Source organism: Physeter macrocephalus, chromosome 17 (genome assembly GCF_002837175.3).
Source record: "Physeter macrocephalus isolate SW-GA chromosome 17, ASM283717v5, whole genome shotgun sequence".
Classification (NCBI taxonomy): domain Eukaryota; kingdom Metazoa; phylum Chordata; class Mammalia; order Artiodactyla; family Physeteridae; genus Physeter; species Physeter macrocephalus.
The window spans coordinates 11,207,728-11,232,160 of record NC_041230.1 but is presented as its reverse complement, the minus strand read 5'-3'; the positions used below and the strand labels follow the sequence as shown (position 1 = coordinate 11,232,160).

General features: G+C 34.7%; 2 protein-coding genes across 2 annotated transcripts in view; one reads left to right on the top strand and one right to left on the bottom strand.

Annotated features, from left to right (window-relative positions):
* Positions 1-10,374: 10,374 nt before the first annotated feature.
* LOC112067179 (60S ribosomal protein L31-like) lies at positions 10,375-10,887 on the top strand. Its single transcript, XM_055079007.1, has one exon. The coding sequence runs from the start codon at positions 10,399-10,401 to the stop codon at positions 10,774-10,776; it is 378 nt and encodes a 125-aa protein (XP_054934982.1). The 5' UTR covers positions 10,375-10,398; the 3' UTR covers positions 10,777-10,887.
* A 4,511-nt stretch (positions 10,888-15,398) lies between these two features.
* The window catches only part of LOC102989090 (zinc finger protein 780B), a 46,870-nt gene continuing 37,835 nt past the window's right edge, over positions 15,399-24,433 (bottom strand). The window contains 4 exon segments of the mRNA XM_055079262.1: positions 15,399-15,719; positions 15,786-15,957; positions 16,294-16,948; positions 17,033-17,764. Coding sequence (XP_054935237.1) covers positions 15,399-15,719; positions 15,786-15,957; positions 16,294-16,948; positions 17,033-17,764 — 1,880 coding nt within the window.

Genomic DNA, 24,433 nt, shown 5'->3' with positions numbered 1-24,433 from the left:
GATGCATTGATTTGTTTTTATTAGTTCCTTGATATAAATTTATTGATGCATTGATTTGTTTTTATTTAAAATTGAATTTTAAACAATTCTGGTCATATACTGTGATTTCTGCATACTGCTGAAGTACATTTGGTAATATCTTACTTAGAATTTTTCCATCTGTAATCATATGTGAGGCAGTATTATAGTTTCCTTTTTCTTTGATAAGACTTTAGAATCCAAATTAACTGTTCTTTAAAAATTAGAAACAACTTGTCTCTAAAATATGCTGAATTTTGTTTTCTATTTTTTGGACATGCCGATTGGCATGCGGGATCTTAGTTCCCTGACCAGGGATCGAACCTGCACTCCCTGCAGTGGAAGTGCAGCATCTTAATCACTGGACTGCCAGGGAAGTCCCTGTTGAATTTTTATATATTGACTATGTATTTGATATCCTTGCTATAAATTCACTTAGTTCTAGAAGGGTTTATTTTTTTTATATAAATTAGAGTTTTCTATAAATACAATCAAGACACATATCAATATAAAGATAATTCCTTTTTCATTTTCATTTCCTTTTATGTCCTTCAATTGCCTTATTGCACAGGCAAGGACAGTGTTGAAGAAGCACTCAGAATGGACCTTGTTTCTGACCTTAGGGAAAAAGCATTCAATATTTTATCATAAAGTGTTATGTTAGCTGTTCATTTTCATAGATATCCTTATCAGATCGTGAAAGATTTTTTCATTACTAACTTACTGAGAGCTTTATCATGAACAGTGTTGAATTTTGTCAAATACGTAAAAAGCAACTATTGACATGATCTTTTGGTTTCCCTCCATCTTTAATGTGGTGAATCGCTTTAATTTTAGAATGTCATACCAGCCTTGCGTTCCTAGCTTATGCCCCACTTGGTCATGATGTATTATCCTTTATATATATATATATTGCTGAATTCCATTTGCTAACTGTTTTTTGGAGATTTCTGTGGGTATGATTATTATTGATATTGATCTGTAATTTTTTTTTCTTATGATCTCTTTCTCAGGTTTTATTATCAGTTAAGTTGATGTCATAGAGTGAGATGGAAAGTGTTCTTTATATTCTGAAAGCAATATTGTAAGATTCATATTATTTCTTTCTTAAATTCTGGGTCAAATTGCCATTGAAACCATCTGAGCCTGGAGTTTTCTTTGTGGAAAATATTTATAGTTTCAACAACAATATATGCCCCCAAATTGAATTTTTATATTACACCAAACTAGTGAAAATGAATTGTAAAAGAGAAAAGTTCCATTTTTAGAGAACATAAAATACATAGCAATAAGTTTAACAAAATGCATGCAGGACTACTGCTTAAAAATTATACAGTTTTGCTGAGAGAAGCTAGAGAATACCTAGATAAATGGAAAGATATGCCATAATCATGGGTGAGAAGACCCAAAAATGTATGAAAGGCAATTCTCCTCAAATTTACCTGTACATTCAATGGAAGGTAATCAAAATCCCAACAGGCATTTTTGTAGAAGGTGCTAATAAGTTGATTGTAAAACATATATGGAAATGCAAAGGACTTAGAATGCTTAGATAAAATTTTAAAAGAGGAACAATGCTGGGGGATTTATACTACCTGAACTCAAGGTTTAATATGCAGCTAGAATAATCAAGACAATGTGGTATTGGTATAATGATAAACAGATAAGTGGAACAAAATAGAGAATCAATAAATAGATTTACACTTATAGAGTCATTTGATTTTCCTTAAAAATTTCAAGGCAATTCAGTGGGGGAAAGGACAGTTCTTTCAACAAATGGCGCTGGAACAACTGGCTAAACTTGGTAGGGAAGTTAACCTCAACCTATACCTAGCAGCATACAAAAATTTAAATTCAGGTGGATCATAGATATAAACAACTATAAATTCTGACCTAAGCAAAAAAGACCAGAACCAGAAATATAAAAAGTATAAAGGAAAAACTTTATGGGTAAAGGCAAACATACAGTAAACTTGGTAGATCAATCACTTATAAAGCTAGTTGGAAGGTTAGAAGACAAAACTAGTAAAATCATCTATATCCACAATAATTAGTGAAGGGATACACACAAAAAAGATGTAAAATATGATGTTAAAAAATTAAACATGGAGTGTGTTAAAAAGGCAGAATTGTTAGAATGTGTTTGAACATAAGAGATCATTGACAATATATTCATATAGATAGATAGATGATAGAAAGATAGGTAGGTAGATAGATAGATAGATAGATAGATGATAGATAGGTTCCCATCATAACCACAAACCAAGAATATATAATAGATACAGAGAAAAAAGAGAAAGGAATCCAAACACAACACTAAAGATAGTCATCAAATTACAAGGGGAAGAGAACAAAAGAAGGAGACAGGAACAAAAAAAGAACTACAAAAACAACCCTAAAACAATTAACAAAATGGCAGTAAGTATGTACCTATCAACAATTACTTTAAATGTAAATGGAATAAAGGCTCCAATCAAAAGACATAAAGTGGCTAACTGGATACAAAAACGAGACCCATAAATGCTGCTACATGAGACTTCAGATCTAAGGACACACAGACTGAAGGCGAGGGGATAGTAAAAGCTGTTCCATGCAAATGGAAATGAAAGCTGGGATAGCAATACTTATATCAGACAAAGTAGAATTTAAAACAAGATTGTAGGGACTTCCCTGGTGATGCAGTGGTTAAGAATCCACCTGCCAATGCAGGGAACACGGGTTTGATCCCTGGTCTGGGAAGAACCCACATGCCATGCAGCAACCAAGCCCATGCACCACAACTACTGAGCCTGTGCTCTAGAGCCTGCGAGCCACAACTACTGAGCCCATGCGCCCCAGAGCCTGTGCTCTGCAACAAGAGACGCCACTGCAATGAGAAGCCCACACACCTCAACGAAAGAGTAGCCCCCACTCACCGCAACTAGAAAAAGCCTGCATGCAGCAAAGAAGACCCAAAGCAGCCAAAAAAATAATTAAAAAAAAAGATTGTAACAAGAGACAAAGCACATTACATGTTGATAAAGGGATCAATTCAACATGAGATGTAACAATTGTTAATATATATGTAACCAACAGAGGAGCACCTAAATACATAAAGCAAATATTAACAGACATAAAGGGAGAAATTGAAGCTTGCACATTGATAGTAGGGGACTTTAACACCCCACTGAAGAGATCATCCAGACAGGAAATCAATAAGGATACATTGCCTTAAATGACACATTAAAGCATACGAACTTAATATATACAGAACATTCCGTCCAAAAGCAGCAGAATACACATTATTTTCAAGTGCACATGGAACATTCTCCAGGCAGATCACATGCTAGGCCACAAAATGTCACAATAAACTTAAGAATATTGAAATCATACCAAGCATCTTTTCCAACCACAATGATACAGAACTAGAAGTCGAATACATGAAAAAAAAAACTGCAAATAAACACAAACACATGGCGGCTAAACAATATTCTCCTAAACCACCAATGGGTCACTGAAGAAATCAAAGACGAAATCAAAAAATACCTCGATAGAAATGAAAATGGAAACACAATCCAAAATCTGTGAAACACAGCAAATGCAGTTCTAAGAAATTTATAGTGATGCAAGCCTACCTCAGGAAACAAGAAAAATGTCAATCTAGTCTTACACATGAAAAAACTAGAAAAAGAAGAACAATCAAAATCCAAAATTAGTAGAAGGAAATAAATAATAAAGATCAGAGTAAAAATAATTGAAATAGAGACAAAAGACAATATAAAAGATCAATGAAACTAACAGGTAGTTCTTTGAAAAGATTTCGCTAAGTGAAACAAGTCAGAGAAAGACAAATACTATATGATATCATTTGTATGTTGAATCTAAAAAGTACAACAAACTAGTGAGTACAACAAAAAAGAAGCAGACTCACATATATAGAGAACAAAATAGTGGTTAGTTACCAGTGGGGAGAGGGGGAGAGGGAAAATATAGGGGTGGGAGAGTGGGATGTACAAACTATTGGGTGTAAGATAGGCTACAAGGATGTATTGTACAACACAAGGAATATAGCCAATATTTTGTAAAACCTGTAAATGGAGTGTGACCTTTAAAAATTGTTTAAAAAATTAAAACTTTTCATCATCACATTGTACACCTTAAGCTTACACACTGTTTCATGTCAATTATATCTCAATAAAGCTGTAGAAAAGAGCAAACTGTAAAAGCAGGAGGCAAAACAGCCTGAGGTGAGGAAGTGTAGGTGTCCTCTGAGGAGCTGCTCCAAAGTCAGATTTTATCAAGTCCTGTGGGAATTTCAATCAGATGAGTGAAAACTAACTTTGACCACTTTTCTGGATTCTGAAGTTAACTTTATGATGCAGTTCAACTGGGGAAAATGTACATCCCCAAATGGTGACTTTGCACTCAGATGGTGATAAGTTTACCAGGGGAATCATTCTGCATCTGGGAGAGCAATTTGTTGCTCCTCTGGGTGCATCAAGATGATCCCCAATAAACAAGGTCATGAAGACAGCAGGTGACAAGGTGATCCACTGGGAGAAGTTTTGCCATCTCATCCCTGATATACAGTCTGCCAGTCAAACCCAGTTTTTCAAGATGTTACACATTCTTGAGGAAGCCAACTGCTTTTAGTAAGGATCTGTGTCACTCAGCCTTGAGAATGAGATGGAGGTATGGAGACGTTTTCAATATTCCCATTGCTCATCCTAAGCTTTTTTACAGACTTCCAGTTTTTTCAGATTTAAACTTCTGTTAATTTTCTGTTTGACATAAGTATACTTTATCTTGTTTCTTACATTATTGTCCCTATTTCTCCCTTCTTTCATATATGTTGTTTTACTATCATTTTTTTCATTTTTTATTCTTTAGTCTCTCTTACAGCTCCAGTACTCTTTCATTGTCTTGATCAATTTTGTTTCATTTAAAAACTGTATCACACTTTCTTCATTGTATGTTGACTTTTCAGTTTATTAGTAACTATTTGAAAATTCCATATATTTCATGAATTGGCTGATATCTCCCCTTACTTATGCTTTCTTTTATGTCCCTTCTTTATTCTCTACACCTTAATTGATATTTATTTACATTTGATACATTTGCCTCTCAATTTCAATACTTGACCTCTTTTCTAATCATCTTATCCTTGCTTTTGTTTCCCTGCATCATTGTTTTTATATATAATACCCCTTTCCTCAAGATATTGTACATCATTTTCAGTTAAAAATGCTTTAATCACATTTACGTTAATTTATAACATTGCTTCCTCTTAGAGGTTTTACACATTTGTTAACATATATTAAATCCTTTGTTCAACATATTTTATGCTATTTAAATGGTTTCATTGTTTATATTGCATTTAAAAACTATCTTCATTCTGACATATAGAAATCCAAATGATTTTTATACTAACTTTGCTTTCACTAACCTTTGGAATCGGCTCTTAATAATTCTAATAATTTAGCCAATGATTCCATCAGTTTCCTTCTTAAAATTTATAGACTCTGTCAATGATAAAAGATAATGTTACTTACTTTCCAATTATTGTAAATTTTACTTTTTCTCTTTAATTTACAGCCCAGGAATCTGAAAACATGAGAAATATAAGTGGTGAAACAGATATTTTTACTTGCAGCAATCCCAAAGGAAAAGCTTTCAATATTAAACACTTACTATCATCCTGTATTGTAGATGTTTTTGTCAGAGTAAGGGTATTCTTTCTATTACTACCTAATTAAATATTATTATGATAAATACATGTGGAATTTTATTACATGATCTTATGCATATATTAAAGTGTTAATTTTTTCCCCCTTTGGTCTATAAGTGTGGGTAATCATACAGATGAAGTTTCAATTTGGGGATAATTTATTGGTCAAGTTTGGGATAATTTATTGGTCAAAAGCTTGACTCTTTTTACATATTGGGAACACAATTTTACAGTTATTTTGTGTAGCTTGTTTTCACTAAATTAGTGAAATAGTCTTGTAATTTTTTTCATACTATACTTTTACGTTTTGCTACCAAGATTATACTAACCTCATAACATGATTAATGGAATGTTCTTCGATTAGCTGACCTTAGCAGTGGGTTGTAGATATTATTTGTATCTGGTGTGTTTGGCATACTTCACCATGATACATTCTTTGAGATTTCCTTTGGAACGATTTTTGCTCACCATTCAATTTTATCATGAGGAGCACTGTACACTTACATCTTTCTGTTATTCTGAAATCTTTTTTTGGTAAGTTAAGTCCTCTAGAAATTTGCCCCCAAATCTCTTACATTTGCAAATTTATTGGCATAGTTAATCATAGTATCATGTTATTTTCTGATATTTGCAACTTCTTCCCTGCTATCTTTTAACATGTTTAATCCTGAAATTATTTGTACATTCCTTTTGGGGAGTATTACAATCTCACATAGGTGTGTTAATTTTATTTTTCTTCTGAAGGAACTGATTTTTAAAATTTTTTTACCTTTCCATATGAAGATTGTCATCTATTAATTTCAGCTTTTACTTGTATTGATTCTATTTATTTCTTTTTCTGATTAATTTGCTTTTCCTTTTCTAGTGTCACTGTTCCTCCCACCCCCATTTGAATTAGCAGTTTTAATTACACCTATAACCTAATTCTGTGCCTATATTCTCAAAATTTTCTGGCATACAGCCTCTGGAAGTGACATATCTTGGTCTGAAATATAGAAGAATATTTCAGCAGCCTCCCTCATACTGAACTGTCAATCATTACAAGCTCCATTATGTATAATTTCACAGTACTTTGTTTTATTTGAAGCCCAGTTGACCTAATTAAAATATCTTTAAAAAATCGATAAGATTATGTTTCCAAGTGATGCAGTTTTGGGATTTTTCTTCATACTCAAGTTTGTACTATATGGAAACACAAAATACCCTGAATAGCTAAAACAACCTTGAGTAAGAAGAACAAAGCTGGAGGTATCAAACTTCCTGATTTCAAACTATACTACAAAGCTACAGTAATCAAAACTATAGGGTACTGGTACAAAAACAGACAAATAGATCAATGGAACAGGATAGAGACACCAGAAATGAATCCACACTTATATGGACAATTAATCTACCACAAAGGAGGCAAGAATATACAATGAGGAAGACAGCCTCTTCAGTAAATGGTGTTAGAAAACTGGACAGCTATACACAAAAGATTCAAACTGGACTCTTCTTTCCCACCACGCGCAAAAATAAATTCAAAATGGATTAAAGACTTAAATATAAGACCTGAAACCATTAAACTTTTAGAAGAAAACACAGGCAGTACACTCTTTGACATCACTTAGAAACATTTTTTAATATGTCTCCTCCGGAAAGAAAAGAAAAGCAAAAATAAACAAATGAGACTACATCAAACTAAAAAGCTTTGGGACTTCCCTGGTGGGCCAGTAGTTAAGACTTCACCTTCTAGTGCAGGGGGTGCAGGTTCGATCCCTGGTCAGGGAGCTAAGATCCCACATGCTTCACAGCCAAAAAACCAAAACACAAAACAGAAGCAATATTGTAACAAATTCAATAAAGACTGTAAAAATGGTCCACATCATAAAAAGCTTTTGCACAGTGAAGGGAATTATCAACAAAATGAAAAGGTCACCTACTGAATGGGAGAAAATATTTGCCAACAATGTATCTGATAAGGGGTTAATATCCAAATATAAAAAGAACTCACACAACTCAACATCAAAAAAACCAAGCAATCCAACTAAAAAATGGGCAGAGGATCTGAATAGACATCTTTCCAAAGAAGACATAAAGATGCAATCAGACACATGAAAAGATGATCAACATCACTAATGGTTAGGGAAATGGCAACAAAACCACAATGAGATACCACCTCACAACTGGTAGAATGGCTATTATCAAAAGACAATAAATAACAGGTGTTGGTGAGTGTATGGAGAAAAGGGAATCCTGTGAACTTTTTGTGGTATGTTAATTGGTGCAGCCACTATGGAAAGCAGTATGGAGATTCCTCAAAACATTAAAAATAGAACCATATTGATCTAGCATGTGATCCATTTGATCCAGCAATGTGATCCAGCAATTCCACTTCTGGGTATTTATCCAAATAAAACAAAAACATTAATTAGAAAGGATATCTGCACCCCTATGTTCACTGCAGCATTATTTACAATAGCTAAGATATAAAAGCAACCCAAGTACCCATCTATAGATGAATGGATAAATAAGATGTGGAATGTGTACATATATTATTACTCAACCATGAAAAAGAATGAAATCTTGCCATTTGTGACAACATGGATTGATCTAGAGGGTATTATGCTAAGTGAAATGAGTCAGAGAAAGGCAAATACCGTATGATTTCACTTATATGTGGAATCTAAAAATAAAACAAATGAAAAAACATAATAAAACAGAAACAGAGTCCTCGATACAGAGAACAAACAGGTGGTTGCCAGAGAGGAAGGGGGTGGGGAGGAGGAATGAAATAGGTGACGGAGATTAATAGGTACAAAATTCCAGGTGCAAAATGAATGAGTCTCTGGTATGAAATGTATGGTTTGGAGAATATAGTCAACAACTATGTAATATCTTTGTATGGTGCATATCATAACTAGACTTATCATGGTGACCACTTTGAAATATACAGAAATACCAAATCACTATGTTGTGTAACAGGATCTGACATAGTGTTGTAGGTCAATTACACTTCTAAAACAAACTCATAGAAAAAAGAGATCAGATTTGTGGTTACCAGAGGCGGGCGGGTGGAGGGAGGAAAAATTGGATGAAAGAAGTCAAAAGGTACAAACTTCCAGTTATAAGCACTAGAGATATAATGTACAACATGATAAAGATAATTAACACTTATATACGAAAGTTGTTAAGACAATAATTCCTAAGAGTTCTCGTCACAAGAAAAAAAAAAGTTTATATTGCATAGGCTGTTTGCAAATTCTACTTCCTTAATGACCTCCAGGCTTTATTTTAGATCCCTTTTACATAAATGACTCCTTTTTGTTGTTCATAGTCCACCTTTCCCCCTTTTGGTCAATATCTTTCCTTAGAAAGCATCGATGATCAATTATCTTATGTTTTTAGCAATCATTTGTTGGTATTATTAAATAAGAGCCCCTCAGCACTGGTTAGGCTAATTCCTGGTGTGTCACATACCATGGAGGAGGGAAAGGAAATAAGAATCATGATTGTAAAGGAACAGCTACATCCAAACAACAAAACGGCTTTCAGAAAGTAGAATTTAGGCATTGTCGACACCTGAAATAATGATGGAGTCAGTCCACTCTTCATTGGTGGAATGAATTGCAGGATGTGTCTGGTTGAGTAATCCAAGCCTCTGAGCAACTGTAATCTTAATATCCTAAGTAGCTGAGCAACAGGGAGAAGTACAGAGTATAAAGAGTTTTAAAACAAAAAAGAGAGAACATTTTAAAACTGATTACATACGTAGTTGTAACCTGGATTGCAGTAAGGCACTGAGTCCGGAGGGGAGCCAGCTGAGGAAGAATTCTAGACTTAAGGGTGGAAACCTCATTTTCAGTTTGTAATGTCTCTGATGATGTCATCAGATGTTTAGGTAAACTTTCAGAGTGTCTCATATAGCAACAGACACAAAAATTTGTTTATACATGAGCTATTGTGGTGAAGTTCATGCTCTGAAGCATTATTAAGTTGTCCAATTTCAGCCATTGGCTTTAGTCCAATGGCTTTGGGAAAAGGGAAGTTTTAGTTCTCAATGATTCCAAGTCAAAAGGATGGGAGAAAAATGGAAACTGTTAGTTTAGAGATTAATAGGCAGATATTTGAGGAAAACAGAAGAATTCTGGATCCAGTCCAGTTTACAGGGAAATACCAAAACCTCAAAGACAACAGCACTAGAACCTATTATACACACAATAAAACCAAAGTTGGTTCTTTGAAAAGACCAACAAAATTTACAAACCTTTAGCTAGATATAGTAAGAAAAAAAGAGAGAAGCCTCAAATTACTAAAATCAGAAATGACAGTGGGGACATTACCATTGATTAAACAGAAATAAAAAGGATTATAAGAGAGTACTATGAAAAATTGTATGCCAACAAACTGGATAACCTAGATGAAACAGACATATTTCTAGAAACAATCTACCAAGATTGATTGTTGTCATGATTCACATGAAGAAATAGAAAATCTGAACACACTAATAACAAGTAAGGAGATTGAATCAGTAATCAAAAATCTCCCTGTAAAGAAAAGCCCCTGGACCTGATGGTTTCAATGGTGAATTTTACCAAACATTTAAAGAAGAATTAACACCAATCCTTCTTAAACTCTTCCAGCCTTCTCCCACAGTCGCTCATGCCCTTCCTTTCCAACCCTGGCCAGGCAGGATGGTTCCTGCAAAGAAGGGTAGCAAGAATAAGAAGGGCTGGTCCACCATCAATGAGGTGGTGACCAGAGAATACACTATCAACGTTCCCAAGTGCGTCTATGGAGTGGGTTTCAAGAAGTGGGCCCCTCGGGCACTCAAAGAAATCTGGAAATTTGCCATGAAGGAGATAGGAACTCTAGATGTACACATTGACACCAGGCTCAACAAAGCTGTCTGGGCCAAAGGAACAAGGAATGTCCCATACCGTATCCGTGTGCGGTTGTTCAGAAAACGTAATGAAGATGAAGATTCACCAAACAAGCTCTATATGTTTGTTACTTATGTACGTGTCACCACTTTCAAAAATCCACAGACAGTTAATGTGGATGAGAACTAACCGCTGATTGTCCAATAAAGTTATAGAACTGCCAAACAATAACAACAACAAATCTCTTCCAAAAAACTGAAAAGGAGGGAACGCTCCCAAATTCATTTTACAAGGCCAGCATTACCCTGATACCAAAGCCAGATAAGGACACTACAAGAAAACTACAGGCCAATATCCCTGATGAACATAAGTGCAAAATTTCTCAACAAAATACAAGCAAACTGAATTCATTAGCACATTAAAAGGATCATACACCATGATCAAGTGAGATTTAGCCCTAGGATGCAATGATGTTTCAACACAGGCAAATCAATAAATGTGATACACCACATTAATAGAATCACAAATACATATCCTATAATCATCTCAATAGATGCAGGAAAGCATTTAACAAAATTCAACACACTTTTTTTTTTTTTTTTTTTTGGCGGTACGCGGGCCTCTCACTGTTGTGGCCTCTCCCGTTGCGGAGCACAGGCTCTGGACGCGCAGGCTCAGCGGCCGTGGCTCACGGGCCCAGCCGCTCCACGGCATGTGGGATCTTCCCGGACCTGGGCACGAACCCGTGTCCCCTGCATCAGCAGGCGGACGCTCAACCACTGCGCCACCAGGGAAGCCCCAACACACTTTCTTGATAAAAACTCTCAACAAACTGTGTGTAGAAGAAACACACCTCAACATAATAAAGGTCATATATGACAAGCCCCCAGCTAATATACTCAACAGTGAAAAGTTGAAAGTTTTTCCTCTAAGATCAGGAACAAGACAAAGATGCTCACTCTCACCACTCCTGTTTAACATAGTGCTAGATGTCCTAGCCAGAACAAGCAGGCAAGAGGATGAAATACAAGGCAACCAAATAGGAAAGGAAGAAGTAAAACTGTCTCTATTTGCAGATGGCATGAAAGAAAGAACCTAAAGAACCCTAAAGACTCCACCAAAAAAACTGTTAGGTCTAAACAAGAAATTCAGTAATGTTGCAGGATACAAGATCAGCATACAAAAATTATATACTAACAGCAAGTTACCTGGGAAAAAAGCAATCCCACTTACGATAGCAACAAAAAAAATTTTTTTAAATAAAAAAAATTTAAAACAAACAACAATAAAATAGGAATAAATTTCACCAAGCAGGTGAAAGATCTATACAGTGAAAACTATAAGACATTGATGAAAGGAACTGAAGACACAAATAAGTGAAAACAAGTGGGACTATATCAAACTAAAAAGGTTCTGCGCAGCAAAAGAAATTATCAAAAAATGAAAAGGCAACCTACAGGAGAAAATATTTGCAAACGATGTATTGGATAAGAGATTAATATACAAAATATATAAGGAACTCATACAACTCAAAAGCCAAAACAAAAACAAACCCCAGATAATCCAATTTTAAAATGGGCAAAGGACTTGAAAACATTTTTCCAAAGATACTCCACTGGTCAACAGGTACATGAAAAGGTGTCCAACATCACTAATCATCAGGGAAATGCAAATCAAAACCAAAATGAAATATCACCTCACACCTGTTAGAATAGCTATCAAAACTACAGGAGTAGCAAGTGCTGGTGAGGAGGTGGAGAAAAGGAAACACTTGTATTCAGTTGATGGAAATGTAAATTAGTGAAACTACTACGAAAACAGTATGGAGGTTCTTCAAATAATTAAGAATAGAACTACCATATGATCCAGAAATTCCACTTCCAGATATATATCTGAAGAAAATGAAACCACTATCTGGAGTAAATATCAGCACCCCCATGTTCATCACGGCATTATTTACAATAGCCAAGAAATGGAAACAACCTAAGTGTCCATACATGGATGAATAAAGAAATTGGGAGAGGTGTGTGTATATATATATATATATTTTTTTAATATATATATTATAATATATATTATATTGTGAGGTGTGTATATATATTATAATATAATATATATATAAACCCTATATAAATAGGAAATCCTGCCATTTTTGACAATATGGATGAAACCTGAGGGCATTATGCTAAGTGAAGTAAGTCAAACAGAGAAAGATAATACTCTATAATCTCACCTGTACATGGAATCTAAAAAAAAAAACTGAACAGATTGGTGGTTGCCAGTGGTGGGGGCAGTCGGGGGGTTGGGGAAAATGAGTGAAGTTAGTCAAAAGGTACAAGTTTTCTAGTTATATGACAAGTAATGTACAGCACTGTGACTAAAGTTAACAATACTGTATTACATATTTGAAAGTTGCTGGGGGGTAGATTTTTAGTGTTCATCACACACAAAATAAGTAACTATGTGAAGTGTTGGATGTGCTAACTAAAATTATTGTTGTAATCATTTGGCAATATATACATATATCAAATCATTATGTTACATACCTTAAACATAAATGTTATATGCCAACTATCTTAACAAAGCTGGAAAAAATTTTAAAATAAAAAAATGAAGTCTGTTTCTTAACTATTAATCCTCATTTTTACTGTGTTGCTCCTTATATTGGCTTAAGGTTTATTCTGCTTGTTTTGTAGTTTCTTGACTTGAAAGTGTACATTTTTTTTCAAAAGACTGTCAATTTCTCATGTGTCAGGCATGGTATAGGTAGGTGCTGGGGATAAAGTACTGAATAACAACAAAACAAAGTTCTGGTCAAAACGATCTTGGTTTCCTGTATACTGAAGGATACTAATTTTTTTTACAGAGTATAGTTTCAGCCACATCACACAAGTTCAATTATGTTGACATTTTAATGTCATTCATTCCTGAAGTCTATTTCAATTTTTATTTTCTATTTGATCCAGGATTTAAATATATATGATTATAAATTTCCAGAGAGATAACAAAGTGTCTCCACACAAATTACCAACTGCAAACAAGATCTTTATAATGGAGATTCGGAAGCTACCATCTTACCCAAATGATCAAACCTAGTTTCACTAAGAATGGGACAGCCTGTCCTTAAATGTTTTCTAACATGTTGCAATATGACAAACATAACCTACTAAGTACTCTTCCCTCAAGCATTTAATGTGAAACTAATGGAGCCTCTAGACCTAAATTCCTTTGTACAGAAAATACGAAGGCTAGAGCAAGGCTCAATGACACTATAAAGAAACAAAAAACCTAAACACACAGTAGACAACTTTCCTGGTCTTCACAAAGAGTCAACATTATTTGTTTTCAACACTATTTTTTTAATGAGGAGAAATGTTCTATACTAGTGACTCTCTAACTGTGGTGCCTATCAGAATCACCTGGAGAGCTAGTAAAATACACAGAGGCCCAGGCTCCCTGAGGTAAGATAAGGTCTGGATAAGGTTTGGACGTTTGTATTTTTATCAAGTTCCACAGGTGATTCTGATACCCCAGGAAATTTGAGAGTCACTGTTGCAGACTAAAAAGTGTAAAGAGAGCTAACAAGCAACAAACACAATTCAGAATCTGGAATGCATTCTCCTTAGAAAATAAACAGCTGTAAAAAGCATTTTAGACACCAATGAAGAAATCTGAATACAGGATAGATATTATGGAATTATGGATAATTTCCTTTAGGGTAATTATGGAACTATATATAAGACTGTCTTTATGTCTGGGAGATACATACCAATGTAATAAAGGGTAGTATCATGATGTTTAAAACATATTCTCAATGGTACAACAAAAAATATACAGAAAAATAAACATGTTAAATTGTTAACAACTTTGAATCTAGGTAGGGATATATGGGTGTTTATTGAACTATTCTTTCAACTTTTCCAATTTTAACAATTTTTATGATAAAGAGTTGGATATTACATAAGTGGGTAGTTTTTACTTTGCTATTCTTTTGTTAATTTGTCTTAACTTCTGAACAGAGAAAATAAATTACACATTTTCTGCCTGTTGAAATTTTTATGGGCAAATCATTTCAAAAACTCTCCCTGATTCTTCAAAAGCTGTAATGCTGGGTTTCTTTCCAGCATTACTTTTTGATGTAACTTACAGAATGAGGTCTTAATGAAAATCCTGCCATGTTCTTTACCTTCCACTAGATATTATGCAGAATAAGTTATTTAAGATTTAATAACGGATGAATGGCTTTTCTAAATTGCCCACAATGATACAACTTTCCTCTCACATCAATAACAGTAATGCAAATGAAACAACAATGTAAAAGCTATTCTTTGAGCGCAGGCATGTGCCAAATACTCTTTCAAAGATTTTATATGTAATAGAACACATTTACACCCACAACTGCACTACTAAGTAATCTCTGTTCTTGCTATTTACAGTGCAAATTGGATAAGCATCTAGCCTAATGTCACACAGGTAGTGAAATGCAATGATGATAAAGTATGTGCTTCAAGTGGACGTTTTCTTACATTCATTTCAGTAAGTTTTTCTCTAGTTTGAATTTGAACACTTTTGAGTTTCTGAAATTAACATACCTAGTAAAATATCTTTTATGGTTAGTAAATTATGAACATGAAGGCTATCCTATATTCCTCACAATCAAAGACAATAGAGAATGTCTTCTCTGAATTCTAACTTGTTTACTATGACTACAAATCTTTTCATATTACTTATCATAGAGTTTCTCGGCAGTATGAATACTGTGCTGTTGAGCAAATCTCAGACCATGACAAAAGGTTTTCCCACGTTCTTCTCTATTCATAGGATTTCTCACCAGTATGAGTTCTCTGATGTTGAGTAAGTTGTTCATACCCAGTGAATGTTTGTCCACATTCCTTATATTCATAGGACTCCTGACGATTATGAACTTTCTGTTGTTGAGTAAGCTGACCATTCACAGTGAAGGCTTTCCTACATTCTTTACATTCACAGGGTTTCAGACCTATATGAATTCTTTGATGGGCAATAAAAACTGAACTAAGTCTAAAAGCTTTCCCACATTCCTTACATTCATAGGGTTTCAGACCTGTATGAATTCTCTCATGTTGAACAAGGTTTGAGCTACAACTAAAGGCCTTTCCACATTGTTCACATTCATAGGGTTTCATACCCATAAGAACCCTCTGATGTGCAGTAAAGACTGAACTAAGTCTAAAAGTTTTCCCATATTCCTTACATTCATAGGGTTTCTCACTAGTATGAATTCTCTGATGTACAGTAAGTTCATAATTATTGCTAAAGGCCTTTTCACATTCCTTACATTCATAGGGTTTCTCACCAGTGTGAATTTTAACATGTTGAATAAGGTTTGAGCTACAACTAAAAGCTTTCCCATATTCCCTACGCTGATATGGTTTCTCATCAGTATGAATTATCTGATGTACGCTAAGGTCTCTACCATGAGTAAAGCATTTCCCACATTCCTTACATTCATAGGGGTTCTCACCAGTATGAATTCTGTAATGTCCAAGAAATTGGTAATGGTGTCGAAAGGCCTTCCCACATTCCTTACATTACAAAGGTTTCTCACCAGTGTGAATTCTCTGATGTACTCTAAGTTCTGTACCACGACTAAAGCCCTTTCCACATTCCTTATATTCATAGGGTTTCACACCAGTATGAATTCACTGATGCTCAAGAAGTTGGTACTGATATCTGAAGGCTGTCCCACATTCCTTACATTCAAAAGGTTTTTCAGCAGTATGAGTTTTCTGATATTGAGAAAGTTGTAGGTGAACTCTAAAAGCCTTCTCACATTCCTTACATTCGCAGGGTTTCTCAACAGTATGAATACACTGATGTTGAACAAGGTTTGAGACACGATTGAAGGGCTTCCCACATTCCTTACATTCAAATGGTTTCTCACTAGTATAAATGTTCTGATGTCAAGTAAGCTGTGTCAGAAGACTAAAAGCTTCTCCACATTCTTTACATTCAAAGGTTTTCTCTCCAGTATGAATTCTATGGTGTTCAATGAGACAATAAAGATATCTAAAGGCCTTTCCACATTCCTTACATACAAAGGGCTTCTCACTAGAATGAATTTTCTGATACTGAATAAGGTTTGAACCACAATTAAAGCCTTTCCCACATTCATTACCTTCAGATGGTTTCACACCAGCATGAATACTGTGATGTTGAACAAGGTTTGAGACACAATTAAAGGACTTCCCACATTCTTTACATTCAAATGGTTTCTCACCTGTATGAATGTTCTCATGGCAATTTAGCTGGGTGGGAAGACTAAAGACCTCTCCCCATTCCTTACATTCAAAGGGTTTCTTTCCAGTATGAACACTCTGATGTTGAATAAGGTTTGAACCACAATGAAAAAATTTCCCACATTCCTTACATGCATAAAGTTTCACACCAATATGAATTCACTGATGCTCAATAAGTTGGTACTGATGTCTGAAGGATGTTCCACATTCTTTACATTCAAAGGGTTTCTCACCAGTATGAGTTTTCTGATGTTGAGAAAGTTGTAGATGAAACCTAAAAGGCTTCCCACATTCCTTACATTCATAGGGTTTCTCACCAGAATGAATTTTCTGATGCTGAAAAAGATTTAAACCACAATTAAAGCCTTTCCCACACTCCTTACATTCATATGGTTTTGCACCCATGTGAATACTCTGATGTTGAACAAGGTTTAACCTACGATTAAAGGACTTTCCACGTTCCTTACACTCAAATGGCTTCTCACCTGTGTGAGTGTTCTGATGGCGATTAAGTTCGGTGGGAAGACTAAAAGCTTTCCCACATTCCTTACATTTAAAGGATTTCTCACCAGTACGAAATTTCTGGTGTCGAGTAAGTTGTATATGAAGTCTAAAGGCCTTTCCACATTGCTTACATTCATATGGTTTATCTGTATTGTGAATAAGAGAAGTATGATAAGTAGGCATTTTTTCAGAGCTACTTATCTTTTGACTGATGTATCCCTCTTGATGTCCCTGTGGTCCCTCAAATCTACTTTTATATTTTGAGTTATTTCTAAAACTGGAGGCCTTGAGGCCAGGAGTTTTACTTATTTGCTTTAAACCATGTTTGGGCAAATTTATTTCATAAATATCATTTTCTGGTGATAAGTTCTCAGCTCCATAATTTGACTCCAAATCTGAAATAAGAAAGCAAACACATTTTATTTTCCTGTAACACACACACATGTACAAAATCCATTAAAGAATGGCTTAAACCTAAAATACTTTCAGAGAATTTGAAAAAGGTTAAGAAGAGCTCTTGTAAAAAGAAAGTTTATGTCAGATGGTGATGTTCATAATGGGGGAACAGATTAACTTTGTCAAATTTAGGTGTTAATCAAAATCATTTGGTAAGCTTCTTATAGGTATTGATATTCAAGCAACTCAGATGCACAGAATCAGAACTTTTAGGAATAAATCTTAAGAAGCTGTATTTTTAACATCTCTATCAGATGATTCTGATGCACATCAAAGTTTAAGGATCTGTACTTAAAACTGGTTTGAATGGTTTGTTTTTACTCTTAAAATCCAAAACCCTTACCATGGATAACAAGAACTCATATCAAGCCACTGTCATCCTCTGTGCCCTATCTCTTTCACACTGCCCTTTTTTTTTTTTTAAGCACCTCGAACATGACACAACCTTGTTTTCAAATCTTTATGCTTTGCTCAGACTGTTTCATCTCCCAAGAATCCTCTGGCCTGGGCTCTTTGTAGGAGACTTCCTTCTCATCTTTTAAGTCTCAGGATAAATATCTTTCAGAACAGCTGTACCTATTGGGTCCTACCTAAATAAGTCACTGTCCTTTGCTCTCTATTCCAGAGCATAATTCCTTGCCTTCATAACTGTGTCTCAATTACACTTTCATCTATCCATTAAATCATTTCTTTTTTGTGTGTGTTTTTTTAAAATTGAAGTATAGTCAATTTAGAATTTTTCAGGTGTATAGCAAAGTGAGTCAGTTATGTATACACACACACACAGATATATACACATTCTTTTTCAGATCCTTTTCCATTATAGGGTATTACAAGATATTGAATATAGTTACCCTGTGCTATGCATTAGGTCCTTATTGTTTATCTATTTTATATATAGTAGTGTGTATCTGATAATCCCAAATTCCTAATTTATCTCTCTCTCCACCTTTCCCCTTTGGTAACCATAAGTTTGTTTTCTGTGAGTCTATTTCTGTTTTGTAAATAAGTTCCTTTGTATCATTTTTTATATTACACATATAAATGATATCATATGATATTTATCTTTCTCTGTCTGACTTACTTCATTTAGTATGATACTCTCTAGGTCCATCCATGTTGCTGCAAATGGCATTATTACTTCATTTAGTATGATAATCTCTAGGTCCATCCATGTGGCTGCAAATGGCATTATTTCATTCTTTTTTATGGCTGAGTAATATTCCACTGTATATACATATCACATCTTCTTTATCCATTCATCTGTTGATGGACATTTAGGTTGCTTCCATGTCTTGGCTATTGTAAATAGTGCTGCTATGAACATTGGGGTGCATGTATCTTTTTGAATTAGAGTTTTTGTCTTTTCTAGATATATGCCCAGGAGTGGGATTGCTGGATCATATGGTAACTCTATTTTCAGTTTTTTTAAGGAACCTCCATACTGTTCTTCAGAGTGGCTGCACCAATTTACATTTCTATCAACAGTGTAGGAGGGTTCCCTTTTCTCCACACCCCCTCCATCATTTATTATTTGTACACTTTTTGATGATGGCCATTCTGACTGGTGTGAAGTAGTTTTGATCTGCATTTCTCTAATAATCAGAGATGTTAAGCATCTTTTCATGTGCCTGTTGGCTATCTGTATGTCTTCTTTGGAGAAATGTCTATTTAGATCTTCTGCCCACTTTTTGATTGGGTTGTTTGGGGTTTTTTTTATATTGACCTGTATAAGCTGTTTGTATATTTTGGAAATTAATCCCTTGTCAGTCACATCATTTGCAAATATTTTCTCCCATTCTGTAGGTTGTCTTTTTGTTTTATTTATGGTTTCCTTTGCTGTGCAAAATCTTTTAAGTTTAATTAAGCCCCATTTGTTTATTTTTGCTTTTGTTTCCATTACTCTAGGAGATGGATCCAAAAAAATATTGCTGTGAATTATGTCAAAGAGTGGTCTGCCAATGTTTTCCTCTAGGAGTTTTATAGTATCTGGTTTTACATTTAGGTCTTTAATCCATTTTGAATTTATTTTTGGATATGGTGTTAGAGAATGTTCTAATTTCATTCTTTTACATGTAGTTGTCCAGTTTTCCCAGCATCATTATTGAAGAGACTGTCTTTTCTCCAGTGTATATTCTTGCCTCCTTTATCATAGATTAACTGACCATAAGTGCATGGGTTTATCTCTGGGCTTTCTATCCTGTTCCATTGATATATATTTCTGTTTTTCTGCCAGTAGCAAACTGTTTTGATTGCTGTAGCTTTGTAGTATAATCTGAAGTCAGGGAGCCTGATTCCTCCAGCTCCATTTATCTGTCTCAAGATTGTTTTGGCTATTTGGGGTCTTTTGCGTTTCCATACAAATTTTAAAATTTTTTGTTCCAGTTCTGTGAAAAATGCTATTGGTAGTTTGATAGGGATTGTATTGAGTCTGTAGGTTGCCTTGGGTAGTATGGTCAATTTTAACAATGTTGATTCTTCCAAACCAAGAACACGGTATACCTTTCCATCTGTTTTGTCATCTTCAATTTCTTTCATCAGTGTCTTATAGTTTTCAGAATACAGGTCTTTTGCCTTCTTAGGTAGGTTTATTCCTAGGTATTTTATTCTTTTTGATGCAATGCTAATGGGATTTTTTCCCTTAGTTTCTCTTTCTGATCTTTTGTTGTTCATGTATGGGAATGCAAGAGATTTCTGTGTATTAATTTTGTATCCTGCAACTTTAGCAGATTAATTGATGAGCTCTAGTAGTTTTCTGGTGGCAACTTTAGCATTTTCTATGTATAGTATAACATCATCTGCAAACAGTGACAGTTTTACCTCTTCCTTTCCAATTTGGATTTCTTTTATTTCTTTTTCTTCTCTGATTGCTATGGCTAGGACTTCCAAAACTATGTTGAATAAAAGTGGCAACAGTGGGCATCCTTGCCTTGTTCCTGATCTTAGAGGGAATGCTTTCAGCTTTTCACTATTAAATATACTGTTAGCTGGGGGGTTGGCATATACGGCCTTTTTTATGTTGAGGTATGTTCCCTCTGTGCCCACTTTCTGGAGAGTTTTTATCAGCATTAAATAATTTCTTATTCTGTATATTTTCTTATCCCTAAATCTTATGGCAGACACAATCTTGATAGCTGAATAATAAGCCTATAGCACATAATAGGTGTTAAATAGATTAGAGGATTACTGATAAAGGAAATTAGGCTGAGAATAAAGGCTTATAATACAAAAATGGGCTACTGGGAAAGGCTTAATCATAATAATCATTCATTCAAAACCACTAAAATTGATAAATAGAAACTTTCTCAAATCACTTCTATTTCAAATGGGAACAAAGGCACATCTGAGCCAGATAGGTCATATATATGTAAAAATGGGAAAACAAACCACAGAAGACAGGTAGAAACTTGAAGCTTGAATGCCTGCTGAGATATATCAACATGATTTAAAAGAAAATCAACAGATGCCAACACTAAGATGATGGATGTTGAAATTATCTGACAAAGATTTTAAAGCCATAATTATGCAAATATTACATCAAGCAATCACAAACACTCTTGAAACAAATACAAAAATATAAAATCTCAGCAAAGGTATAGAGGACATAAAGAAGAACTAAGTAAAATTAGGATTTAAAACTATAATAAATGAAAATATTGCTGGATGATCTCAATAGCAGACTAGAGAAGACAGGAGAAAGAAACAATGAATTTATGATAGAGTAATAGATTTATCTGCTCTGAAAAACAGAAAAGAAAAAGGCCGCAAAACAAATGAACACAGCAACAAGGACCAGGAAGACAATGACAAAAGTTCTGACATTCATGTCACCAGCATCCCAGAAGGAGAGGGAAAATGTGCACAACTGAAAAAATGTTGAAGAAAAAGGGCTAAAAACGTCCCAAGTTTGGCAAAATTCATAAACCTACAGACTCAAAAACCTCATTGAGCTCCAAAGGGAATAAATCTAAAGAAATCCATGCCCAAACTCATCATAATCAAACTGGTAAAAACAAAAGACAAAGGAAAAAATACTTGAAAACACCTAAAACAACCCACAACTCATTACCTATACAATACCCAAATAATGACTCAAATGACTTTAGGCTTCTCATCAGAAACCATGGGGGGCCAAAGGGAAGTGGCACAACATTTTAAAGTGTTATACAAAAAATTCAACCCCAAATTCTATATCCTGAAAAAAATACTGATCAGAAATGAAGATGAGATAAAGACAGTTTTAGGTGGTAGAAAACAAAGAATTTGTCACCAATGGGCCTATTCTAAAAGACTTGCTAAAGGAAGTTCTTCAGACCAAACAGAAATGATACCAGAAGAAACTGTGGAACATTAGGAATGAAGGAAGAGCAAAAAAAAATGGTAAATATCTGGGTAAATCTAATAGACTATCTTTTTCTCAAGTGCTTTAGAACATGTTTGATGTATCATTGTGTGACGGGGTTTTCAGTGTATGTAGATGTCATGCTACAGTAGCATAGATGTAAGACAACTATAATATAAATGGAACTATACAGTGATATATGATAACCATTGCCTGAAAAAGGTTATAAAACAGCAATATGATCTCATTTTGCTCAACAGAAATAACTGTATGAGTGTGTAAAGGTGGAGGAGAGCGGTGAAGTAGGAATTACTGAAGAGTGCAACTGTGAGGGTTACATTTTTAATTTGGACTTGTCTCTACTAATTTTCTATAATGTACCTTTATAATAAAGGTCATTATCATAAAGGTCATTATCATAAAAAGATTAAATAGTCATATACCCCTAATAAAATGGTTTCAATATGAAGCAAATATAGATAAAATATAAGGGAAAATAGAGAGATCCACAAACTGAATAGGAGATTCTAACATACCTCTTTTTCAGTAATTTGCAAATGTATATATTTTTTTAAATTAAGTGGACATATTTAAATAAACAAAAAACAAACTTGACACTGAAAATACACATTCCTTTTTCAATCACACGGAACTTTATAAAAATTGACCACATACCGGGCTATAAAATAAAGCGAGTCTCAACATACTTCAAAGGAGTGAAATCATATAATATGTTCTCTGGCCATAATAAAATCATGCTAAAAGTCCATATCAGAGATTATTAATTTATTTGGAAATGGTTGACCAAAATTATAGTAATCTATACAGAGACATGATATTATGTGATTCTTCACATGATGCTATTGGAATTATGCATCCATTGTGGAGTTTTCTGAACCAAATCTTGAGAAAAATGTTTAAATCATACCAGTTCAGACTGTCATGCTTTAAGAAAACTAGCCTGGACTTGGATTAAAAAAAAAGAAGGCCAGAGTAAAAGAAATAATAAAATAAAAAAATTTTAAGATACAGAAGTTCTTTAGATTAAAAAAGACTAAAGAAACCTAACGATTTATCAATTCATGAACTTTGGACCCTGAATTGAAACATGCTCACACAAAACCAAAAATAATAACAATAATAATAAGGAAACAGGAGAAATTTAACTATGAATTATAATTTAGATCAGGGGTCCCCAACTCCAGGGGCTGACCGGTGCCAGTCCACGGCCTGTTAGGAGCCGGGCCGCACAGCAGCAGGAAGTGAGCGGCAGGGGAGCGAGTGAAGCTTCATCTGCTGCGCCCCATTGCTCCCCATCGCTCGCATTGCCGCCTGAACCATCGCTTGCATTGCCGCCTGAAGCATCGCTTGCATTACTTCCTGAACCATTCCCCAGCTCCCACACGCCGGCAGCGAAAAAACTGTCTTCCACAAAACCTGTTCCTGGTGCCAAAAAGGTTGGGGACCCCTGATTTAGATAATACTCCTGAAATAATGATAATTTTCTTAAATATGGTAATGATAGGTTTTAGGTTAATTAGGATAATGAAATTAATTAGGAAAAATGAAAGGGTATTTAGGATGATGTCCTATTCTTAGGAGATGCAAGGTGAAGTATTTAATATTTAAGTATCTGGTGTCATGACATCAGTGACTTAATATCACATGGTTCAGCAAAAAAAGTTTAAAACATTTAGATATATAAATACATATAGCAAATGTGGAAAAATTTTAGCAATTGGTGAATCTATGTAATGGTTTTAAATGGAATTCAATTATTATTCTTTTTAACTTTTCTCTAGGTTTGAATATTTTCAATATAAAAACTTGGGAAAAAAGAAAGAGTACTCTTGAGTCAAAGAAATAATCAAGAAAATTAGAAAAAATATTGAGGGAAAATGAGGAGTGACTGCTAATGGGTATGGGGTTTCTTCTGGGGGTGAATGAAAATGTTTAAAAATTGATTGTGGTGATAGATGCACAACTTTGTGAACATACTAAAAACCATTTAATTGAACACTTTAATGGGTGAATTTTATATGCATTATATCACAATTGTTATGTTAAAAAGAATAAGACTATAGGGCTTCCCTGGTGGCGCAGTGGTTGGGAATCTGCCTGCCAATGCAGGGGACACGGGTTCGAGCCCTGGTCTGGGAAGATCCCACATGCTGTGGAGCAACTAGGCCCGTGAGCCACAACTACTGAGCCTGTGCGTCTGGAGCCTGTGCTCCGCAACGAGAGGCCGCGATGGTGAGAGGCCCAC